Here is a 10,710-nt window from a genome sequence, read left to right as displayed (position 1 = left end):
TGCTTTTTCTCACGTACATGCGCCTTGGCACCAATTCTCATAATGATTTTCTTTTACCATGATTTAAGCCATGTTATAAATGGGAGGCTGAATGAGTGGTTTAGAAAGAAGAAACCTATTGGATTATCTTTAATGTAATTTAGAAATAGTTAAGGTTCTTAAATCTGCACACATGGTCTACTTAATAGCTCACATTTTTGCCAAACATTTAATAGATTACATTGGTGAGTGTGGAGAATGTATTCTGACCTAATGCTTGGTCTTCCATGGTGATTTAAGGATCAGTGTAACATACTGAACTCATTGGACATGTAAATATTATGATTATCACCAGATGGACCATTTGTATGCTTAACTAAATGTGGAATAAGGAAATGTATGTAAATTCTAAACAAGTCGAATTATGGAGAACTCAAAATCCTTTTCTAACCTATTTTACTTTAACATTTTGCAATGTCCGCATTCAGCATATTCCCTGTTATTGGTATAAACACTGCACAATTTACTATGGAATTCCACCTCATTTGCCGTGTTCATCAGAAATACACTAGAATAACAAACGGGGGTCATTCGATACTAATATGACTGTAACTATGAGAGCAGCAGATTGATAAGTCTTATGATTAATTGCTATTTATCTCTAGGCACCTATAAACCCCTGTAGAACTAATGACCCCCACCAAGGGGGCAGGGATACATATGTTTACTTTGGTTCTCAAAAGAATTAGAGCAAGCATGGTGTAGTGAAGGGGTTACCCCTATCAGAAAGCAAGAGGGTTCAGAGTAAGGAGAAGGGGGGGGGGGGCTCTACACTCAACATTTCCTCCCCGCCAAGTGCTCCTGCATGCATAAGTGGAGTCAACAAGTCACTCACTCACAGGAAACCCGGGTCTTGACATAACGTTACAATGTAAGGGTCACTTGTAGAAGTGAGCTGTGATCTTGGCATGTTACTACAAATGATACGCATTGTTACTTGGAGCAATGTGGTCCTGGCTGCGGTAGTATAGACAACATCGAACATGTAGTGAGAAAAACTGATAAACATGGTATCAGATTTCATCCCTTCAGATTTACAAGCATTTGAGCTTCGAGTTTCAGAGACATGTCAGGCATTTCTACATTTTGCAGCCTGACAAGGGTGAATATTCTTTTATGGAGTGAAATTGTGTCAGCTCACAAGCATATTCATACTTAAAATGTAATGACTCTTCTCTTAACTATATAAAGTAGGCCCACAGGTATTATTCACTATTATGCTTTTGCAGATACAGGCTTCACATACCATTCAGAGAGCCTAGTACTGATCTAAAGTTACTCATGAATATTAAACTGATTTTGTGTATGCTTTGAAGTCCATGAGTGTTAGGATTGCATTGCAGTCTCCTGTTTGTTCAGCCCCTTGAAGGCCTAACACTACTTGATACAATATCTCCAACAACATCAATTATTCATAAATGGTATTAATTATAGGATCAACTTTAATGATCAAATCTATGGTGGCATTAGAAATTGTGCTTAGAAACTTTTGGCATTGGGTCTTGAAATGCAAGTAAATGGAATTGAATTGATACCCACAAAGGCAAATATTGTACTTGTACTTTTACTCCACTACAATAATTTGAAAACTTTAGTGTAAAGTTACTTTGTAGATTTTGAAATGGGACATTCTGCATAATAAGTACTTTCTACTTTTGGTACTTTAAGTCCATGTTGATACCAATACTTTTGTACTTTTATTCAAGTACATTTTGAAGTCCTGACTTTTACTTGTAACAGAGTATTTCTACATTGCAGAATTGATACTTTTTCTTAAGTGAAAAATGTGATTACTTTTTCCACCACTGGTCGTTTTGTAACGGATCCAAAACGGACACTAATGTGTCCCTCACTTAACTCCTAACCTCGCATCACCAGTCTTTCCACCTCGGAGGAAAGCCTGGTCTGCGTTCCAGAAGACAACATATGATCCGGTCTAGACCACGCCTACTGAAAAAAAAAATGAAAAAAGAATCCTCTTTCCGGTTCTGCCTATCCGGTTTTGCGGTTTAAATGGAATAGAATTTCCCCGTGGGATAATACCGACGCTAAATAGTCTCCGGATAGTGCACGCACATTTACATTTAAAAAATAAGCTAAACAATGCCGTATCAAGGATTTTATTAGCACGGACCTATTTTGGGGTGAGACGTCTTTCCGGTTCTGCCTATCCGGCCACTTTTTCTTTTTTTCACACCGGATCATATACCCGAAAATGGAATGCTGCCCAGGCTACTTAACTCCATGCCACGGTCTCCATAGTAACCATTTGACGCCTCCCTTTCAAACAAACCACAAACCAGTCAAGTGTAGACTTGCAGTTCAAGGCCTGTTTCTGACTATCAGCTGCAGGCATGTTTTTAACAATACAAAGGTTCAGTTAAACAACCCATTGCGTCGACTTGAAGAGGTAAGTTTACCTTAATGATTTTAAATAAAGTGATCAAAGCGAACAGATCGTTTTAGAGTTAAGTTATAGGCTAGCTAACCCCGTTAGCGTGATTTTAAGCTTGCCACCAGTGGTGTAAAGTAACTAAGTATACATTCACTCATTCAAGTACTGTACTTAAGTACAATTTTGAGGTGTTATTTTACTTTACTGGAGTATTTCCAATTTTCTGTACTTTTACTTCTACTCTCTACTACCAGTCTCAGAGGCAAATATTGTACTTTTACTCCACTACAATTATTTGAAAACTTTAGTTACTAGTTACTTTGTAGATTTTGATTATTATTACAAAACATATACATTAACCACTTTAGCCCTATATACATTTGGGCCATTTGTAAATAGCAGATCTACAAGCTCACAATGCGTCGTTTTGCGATGCATTGTAGGTTTGTAGATCTGCTATTTCCAAATTATTTTGACATTTGATTTTACATTTGAAAACTTTGGGGGACATTCTGCATAATGAGTACTGTACTTTCTACTTTTGGTACTTTAAGTACATTTTGACACCAATACTTTTGTACTTCTACTCAAGTAAATCTTGTATTCCGGACTCTTACTTGTAACAGTAGTATTTCTACATTGCAGTATTGATACTTTTACTTGAGTAAAACATGTGAGTACTGCTTCCATCACTGGTTTGCGGCGATCATCTTCTATTAATGAACCTTTCAGTACAATATCCAGCCGTATTCGTAGCCTTTTACTACAACCTGGATGACGTGTGTATTTGCCCAGTGTGAGTGGTGTCATCCTCGCTTTGACAATGATGAAGTGTTGCCCGGCTGCCCCCCCAGAGAGGTCAGATACTGTGGTCTAATTCTGTGAGCCTGGCCCCAACGTTATCGATCCGAGCCTCTTGTCAGCTGGCCTCGGCCTTAAGACCTCAGATCAAGTGTAGCAAAGACCTGCTGTCACCTCTCTCTCTCTCTCTCTCTCTCTCTCTCTCTCTCTCTCTCTCTCTCTCTCTCTCTCTCTCTCTCTCTCTCCCCATCTTCCACACACAGAGTAGATATGGGATGGGCAATGGAGCCTAAGGATGTTGTTTTTGAGTAAGGATTAGATTCCCGCGTTTGATGTCTCAATGTCATGTCAAGCTAATAAACAAACCCCATGAGTAAGGCGTAAGGGGATGGACGAGGTGGTGGAAGTTCTGCTCCGTCTGTCTGGGGAATAGACTGCTCTAATTACCACAAATTGAGTGGTCATCCAACCTTTGGCCCCTTATATCTACTTAGACAAACATAACGGTTTTTGCCATCAATTATCCCTATAATTCCAGACTGACAGCCGATTCATTTCGAAGTCCTGTACATGACTCATCTTTTCCCCTGTTCTTGTGATTAAAAATGTTTTAGTGAAGAAAATATGACTATTTCTTGAGGCTATTTCTCTTGCTCTTGGGATCATTTTCCATGACACAGCAACATTTGTTTCACTCCTTGTGTGTATTTGGGTTCACATGTCTATTTTTCTCCATAACAACAGACGACTCCAGTCCTTATTGCTCTGGCCTGAACGCTCTGTTGACGGTGAATAGCATCCTCTATTGAGGCAGCGTGTGTGACGAGCCGCCATGGTGCGTCTCACCCTGGATCTGATTGCTAAATCTAGCAACCACTTCAGAAAGAAGACGAGCCACTCCCTCTCACAGCACCTCAGGAGACTCACACACCTCAACTTCTCCAACAAGAACATTGAGGACATTGTAAGTTGGTCGAGATGTTTTTCTGCACCGCAAACACCAGCGCCTCATTCCCATGCATTCCTCGTGCTTTTGTGCTTCACCACAAAGCAACGTGTTATTATTGTGCCTTTTTTGTAGGATGATCTCTCTGTGTGCCGAAACCTCACAGTCCTCTACCTGTACGACAATCAAATCACGCGCATCTGCAACCTCGACTTTGCCTCCAATCTCACGCATCTGTACATGCAGAACAACAACATCAACCACATAGAGAACCTCTCCAACCTGCAGAAACTCTCCAAACTGTGAGTAGATGAACCCATTAAAACCAGGAAAGCATCTGTGTCATTTTAGATTCCTTTGGCTATTCAAAAATAGCTGATCTACAAGCTCATATAGCGCGGCACGAAAGCTTGTAGATCTCTTGAAAAATCTTGAAAATGTGTGCAAATCTTATGAATGAATATATATATTTTAAAGCGAACATTTTTAACTCATATCTTTGCTTCTGGGGGTCCCTGGAACAAAACTGTTTTGAGATGGGGATCCACGGCCAAATACATGTAATTTTTTGGGTCCCGACATAGAAAAGGTTTTGGGCACCACTGATATAGCAACATACTTTCAGAAAACTGTTTAGAAGACATTTGTAGAATCGGCCTCAGGTCTTAATTGGTTAACCAGTACAGTTCCCTTTTGCTGTGGTCATCACATGAAATTACACATTTGCGTGTGTGTGTGTGTGTGTGTGTGTGTGTGTGTGTGTGTGTGTGTGTGTGTGTGTGTGTGTGTGTGTGTGTGTGTGTGTGTGTGTGTGTGTGTGTGTGTGTGTGTGTGTGTGTGTGTGTGTGTGTGTGTGTGCCTGCCGTACACTGGCAGGTATCTTGGTGGAAACAGCATTACAGTGGTGGAGGGCTTGGAGCGGCTTGGTGAACTCAAGGAGCTTCATGTGGAGAATCAGAAACTGTCTCCAGGGGAGAAGCTGCTCTTCGACCCCAGAACCCTCCTCTCCCTCGCTGTAAGACCCACATTTACACTTTCTTATCTGACCCACTTCCAGTATGGAGTTAGCATGAAACATTAAACATGAAAACCCATGGTCCATCCACCCTCACAAAATAACTTTGTAAACTTTTCTCATTTACATTTATTTTCTTTTTCAGTCAGTATGGCATGTGATCATTTTCAAATATATGTCAATATATTCACACCTGAATGTAGGGCATACTACATTAGGCTGTATGGCAATTCCAGTATCGTTGCTGTCGACAGCAACACAAACACTGTTACTTTGCAGGAAATAAAAAAATAACCTATGTTCCAATGGTGCCAAATCTGCGCAATACAGTTATTATTTAGTCACAATCTCTTATTAATACTCTTCATTGGTTCGATATTTATAAAATCCACAGAGAGACTTGACCTCTTTCAACCTGGCATCCGTATTTGTCATTTGTCATTGTAGACAAAGATCTTTAAAAATCTTCCTTTGTTTTTATTTCTTTTTTAAATTGTGAAAGTAGCCAATCTACAAGCTCATAGCGCTTTGTGATACGGTGTGTTATGAGCTTGTAGATCGGCTATTTTGATATTTTGAAGTACAAAATTCTGGGCATTCATTTATAAAATACAAGGTTACAAGGTTTCTCCCTGACAGTGACGATATGGGGCCTTATCACACCCAGTGTAGAAGATCTCACATTACTCAGAGGTCAGTGATCCCATGTAAAAGCAGTATTGTGCTGGGTTTGATGATGTCAAAGAGAGCTCTGTCTCTCTCTCTGCCCTGACAAATCAGTTACTTAGTTTACTGCCCAGGCCGTGGGTAAACAAACCAAAAAGTCTCAGCTACTTGTTTATTTAGATAATTAAAGAAATTGCTGTGTAAATGTAAAAGGTTCCAGCATACTATACTGTACATGTGCCGTTTCAGAACTGCGAGCCAAAATGGATATCTAGCAGGAGCTGCATCTATAATCGCATTTGGAAACAAGCCTAGTGTTTCATCGTAATTCTGACACATGATATACAGTACTAAGTTGATTATTAATGCAGATGAATGAAAAGGTATGAAATAGTAAAAAGTACTAAAAACGTAAAGAACAAAATACAAGACAATACATATATAATACACAGTAGTATGGTTTAGTTAGGGTACACTCTGCTAAGAAGCTTTCATAGAAATGCTCTAATAAAGGTTTGAAAAGAAGTAAATCATATAGTGCCTAAATGTTTGTGTTTCCAAAATATGTGCAATGTCATTAGTGCAGTGTGATTTTCGTCCTTTTAGAGGGAATAGCCCTTGCTTTTCACACTTTTTAAGCTCAGTCCTAAAAAACGTTTTATTTCAACCTTTATTTAACTAGGAAAAAAGATTTAAGAAAATATTCTTATTCTTACAATCGTGGCCTGGCTAGGCCTTGAAGGCACAAGTCTACTAACTTTTCTGTTAGTTTACAAATAAATCTGATATTCACCATGATGATGAGCATACGTTTCTTCTTGCAGAGTTCCCTCTGTGTCCTGAATATCAACAACAATGACATTGATGACATCAGGGACCTGGTCGTGTTGAAGGAACTGAAACAACTCTGTGCTGCTGACAATAAATTGCATGATGTGGAGGTAAATTAAGAAAAAATAAAAATCTATCTAGGTATTGTTTACACTACTAAATGCTACTCCTGTGAAATCAGAGGTCCTTCAAGAGTTCTTTGGTCTCTTCATGCATGGCAGAAGTAGAAATTGTGTGCATGCTGTGCAATCAAAAAGGGAAGCGGTATCGCATCACAGCAAGTATTCGTGACACGGCACATTAAAATCAACACACTCTCTATTAGCTGATCAGGTTAACATTAACATAGTTCCATGGCTCTCTGCAGTGATGTGTGAAATGATATGGAGAATAGGGTGCTAAAGAACCAAATCCTGCAAATCCTGCCATAGGTTCCCAGTCTCCAAGCCTTGCACAGGGTCAGAATTATTCAACAAATCAGCGGGCCAGTCCCCTGAGACCTTCCTCGCTGACAGCTTTAAACAAGCGCAAGTTTCTCTCCTTCCTTAAGAGGCTGATTTTTCCTCTCCGCCTCTGAGTCCTGCATTTGATACTCAACACCACCAACACTGAACTTTATGGGAGATTCATATGAAGCAGAGATATGGTTTCTACTGTGTTGACCTTGAAAAATTACCTACTGTTGGTTTTTGAGACTCTGATGGCCCCTCTGATGGCCCCTTGAATGGATGTATTAGCTGAAAATCTAGATGCCTTAGTTTTTACTGACTTTAATCATCGCCTTCATTCTTGCTGGCATGTCACAGTACGACAGCACAATGTAGGCACTCCATTATTCAATTCACATTTAAGACTGCTCTCTTAACACAATACCAGCGGTATTCTACTGAGAGCCTTTGTGCAGGTAATTGCTGTACACGTGTCAGAGGGACCTCTCATCTTTAGCAGATATCTCCTATAATTTATACAACCCGACTGCCATTATTGATCCTGCAAAGACAGCCCCCCAAAGGATCAATCCCTCCTTGTGCACAATTTGGTCAGAATCCAGAGGAAACATTATGGATTTTTAAAATAGATTATGACAGGCAGTCAGCCAGGGTGACAAATGGGGAGTATCTTTGGAGGCCGTTAGCCCAGTGCGGGGCAGAGAGGACAGTGGAATCGAAGCCCTGGTCAAATACAGGTTCATAACTGGCTCATCATTAGTCCAGCCCAGAGAGCCGAAAGAGCCCAGTGCGTATCCAGCCCATGCTGCTCTCCACGCCTCCGCGTGGGGGGCAATTTGGCGCTGGGCTGCTCTTCAGTGAGGCCCTTCTGAGTGACGGCCCTGACACGATCATTTATCAAAGCCTGGGAGCGCGCGGCACTCAGGGGTCCCCTCTGAACTGATTGCGGCGCGAGCTGGAAAAGTGGAAGCGCTTTGGCCAAGACAGGAAGGCAATGAACAATCAGAGCGTGTCCAGAGAGTATTCATATTTCCAGGCTTGGATTAATGGGCCTTTAGATAAACATACAACTGCAGGCAACTGGCTGGAGGAGCCAGCTCACACTGCCCCGGGGAAAACGCTGTAGTTACACGACACCGGCGACACTGTTTATTAAAACAGACTGACGTGTTGTTTATGCATTTTGCATCAGCCTTTATATTTCACATTACCATTGTCTTATACATCGTGTAAAAGGATTTTTTTTGGCTGATGTACTGTACGTTCATAATCTCTGTGTGACTACACACATCCCATTCTAAGAAATAAAGTATTCCTCCCCAACAATAGTAATGGCCAGTAATGAATAATTGAATAATTTGTGGGCACAAACGTTCATTGAAGTCTTTTTGGTGTATTTTTAGGAGTTAGAGGACGTGTGCAGCCACTGGCAAGGGCTACATCGAATGGATCTGAGTGGAAATCCCGTCTGTCAAAGACACAAGTACAGAGACCGCCTGGTAACTGTGTGCAAAAGACTTGGTGAGATATTGTACAAACACTATAACGCTGAATCGACTCTTACCCTCTTACCCTGCATTTTATATTATAGGTCTACATTTAACCTACCACTGTATTGTACACTATGTGATTTTATTTGCAGAAATACGCAGACTGATGTTTTCTCTTTTTTGGCATATAATTGTTCAAATTCTTTCAATTTTACAGAGTATCTTGATGGGAAGCAAATTAATGACTTATCCAGACAATTCCTTATAAACTGGAAAGCATCAAAAGAGTCCAAGAAGAAACCAAAGGAGCTAGGAAACATGAACCAGCAGTTGATCACTTATCCTTTATCAGGTTATAAACTCAAAGCCTGCTGCTTTTTTGTCAGTTTTAAAATGTTAGCTGACATCATTCCCATTTCTCTGCTTTTTATTGCACTTCCTGTGTGTCTTCCTGATTAGGTTCAAGTATTCTATCATAGTGTATTAACACAAATTTCCATGTTATGGCAATATCAACACCTCCGTAACCTGGTGTAATTTTTCATTGAAATATGCAGACCGCTAGAAGAAAGCGTTATTTGAATTGTGTGTCACCTTGTTAAAAATACTCATAGCAATTTCATTTGCAAACACATTTGTCTCTGCCATATTTCCTGCTGCCATCGTGCTAGGTGGGTTTGTATACAGTTTAAAACTCTGTGTTTAAGCGTGTGTGCATGTTCATGGGTGTGTGTGAAAAGTGTGCGTGAACACTGTTTTGCTTTGCCTTTGTTTATATTCTAGTTGACTTTAACATGGCTGAGAATCTACATCCTGGGTACAGCTACAGCTCTAACGTGCTGCACAAGAGGAAACCAGCACAGTCTCGCAGAGCCGGCGTCAAAGTCCACTCGGACCCCTTAGAATTGGGCGGTGAAGCAAGGAGGTACCGATATTCTATACCGCTTCCATTCTTTTACTGACTGTAGTCTGTTACTGAATTGAGAGTGTACTTAGAGTGTAAAATTTGTCCCATAAAGGTCAATTTCTGGACCCATAAAGGTCTACTTTTACCCATAAGGGTCCGTTTTTACATGTACAGAGTTCATTTAAATCTCCAGATCTTGCTGTGAAGGAAATTAAATATTTTAAAGAATATGAGACAATTGGTAACAGACCTCACTGTAACTTTACCATCAAAAGGCAAGGCAAGAAATATCTCTAACAAATATGAAATATCTTGACTCCTTTTGAGAACATCCATAACATTAGTGAAATATATATTGTACATAATTTATATATTGTACATCATTTAGAAGTAAGTGTGTTTTCCTTTCTCTCTTGCTTGGCAATCAATTCAATCAATTCCTTCCGTCTGTTTACATTTTATTTCCCCAGCTATAGCTATAGCTATAGCCACAGTTTATTACAATTATTAAAATTATAAAAATAATTGTATAGTCATAATTAAATGCAGAAAACAAATGCAATATCAGTTAGGCTACACTGTAGTTAGACAACTATCCTAGGAGTGAAGTTTGTTGACAGTTTCTGATAATCGGATCTAATGCTCATTGTTCATAAATTTATTTTCTGTTTCTGATCTTGCAGGGCACCGAATGTAAAGCTCCCTATGAGTGCAGGACAGCTCAACAACATGGTGGACTTACCTCGCATCCACAGACATGTTACTCCTTAAGATAGACACGCTACTCCTGTTAACACGCATAGAGACCTATGATACTTCACAACTGCCCCCTGCACCACCAATGCTGCCACTCTACATCAGCACATCCACACATTGAAAAGAACACAATACAGACACTCTTCAATGCTGCTGTATTGCTTGTACTGTGCTCAAATCAGAATATTTATAATGTAGGTGTTGCATTTAAACAGAATTACATTAAATTTTTTAGTTGGCACGAGCTATTTGAAGAGGAACCTTCCAGATTTTTCTGTTACAAGATGTGTATATTGTTTAGTTTGGTTTCTGTCACTTAAGAGTGAAATAAACATATTTTCTTTTGGCTATTTTATTTTCTGTGCACATTGTTTAGTTGTGGGTCAATTCATTTTCATTGTAGATTTCCATCTCC

At 39.8% G+C, this 10,710-nt stretch overlaps 1 protein-coding gene across 1 annotated transcript; it reads left to right on the top strand.

The window, feature by feature from the left end:
• The first annotated feature begins 2,376 nt into the window (after positions 1 to 2,376).
• Positions 2,377 to 10,645, top strand: ppp1r42 (protein phosphatase 1, regulatory subunit 42). The gene is made up of 9 exons (XM_084048430.1): positions 2,377 to 2,449; positions 3,980 to 4,199; positions 4,317 to 4,483; positions 5,058 to 5,196; positions 6,687 to 6,803; positions 8,546 to 8,663; positions 8,850 to 8,984; positions 9,416 to 9,557; positions 10,223 to 10,645. The coding sequence occupies exons 2-9, from the start codon at positions 4,068 to 4,070 to the stop codon at positions 10,308 to 10,310; spliced, it is 1,038 nt and encodes a 345-aa protein (XP_083904556.1). The 5' UTR covers positions 2,377 to 2,449; positions 3,980 to 4,067; the 3' UTR covers positions 10,311 to 10,645.
• Positions 10,646 to 10,710: the final 65 nt, after the last annotated feature.

This window comes from Gymnoscopelus microlampas (assembly GCF_963454915.1).
Source record: "Gymnoscopelus microlampas genome assembly, chromosome: 22".
Lineage (NCBI taxonomy): Eukaryota > Metazoa > Chordata > Actinopteri > Myctophiformes > Myctophidae > Gymnoscopelus > Gymnoscopelus microlampas.
This window is presented reverse-complemented; position numbering and strand designations above follow the sequence as displayed.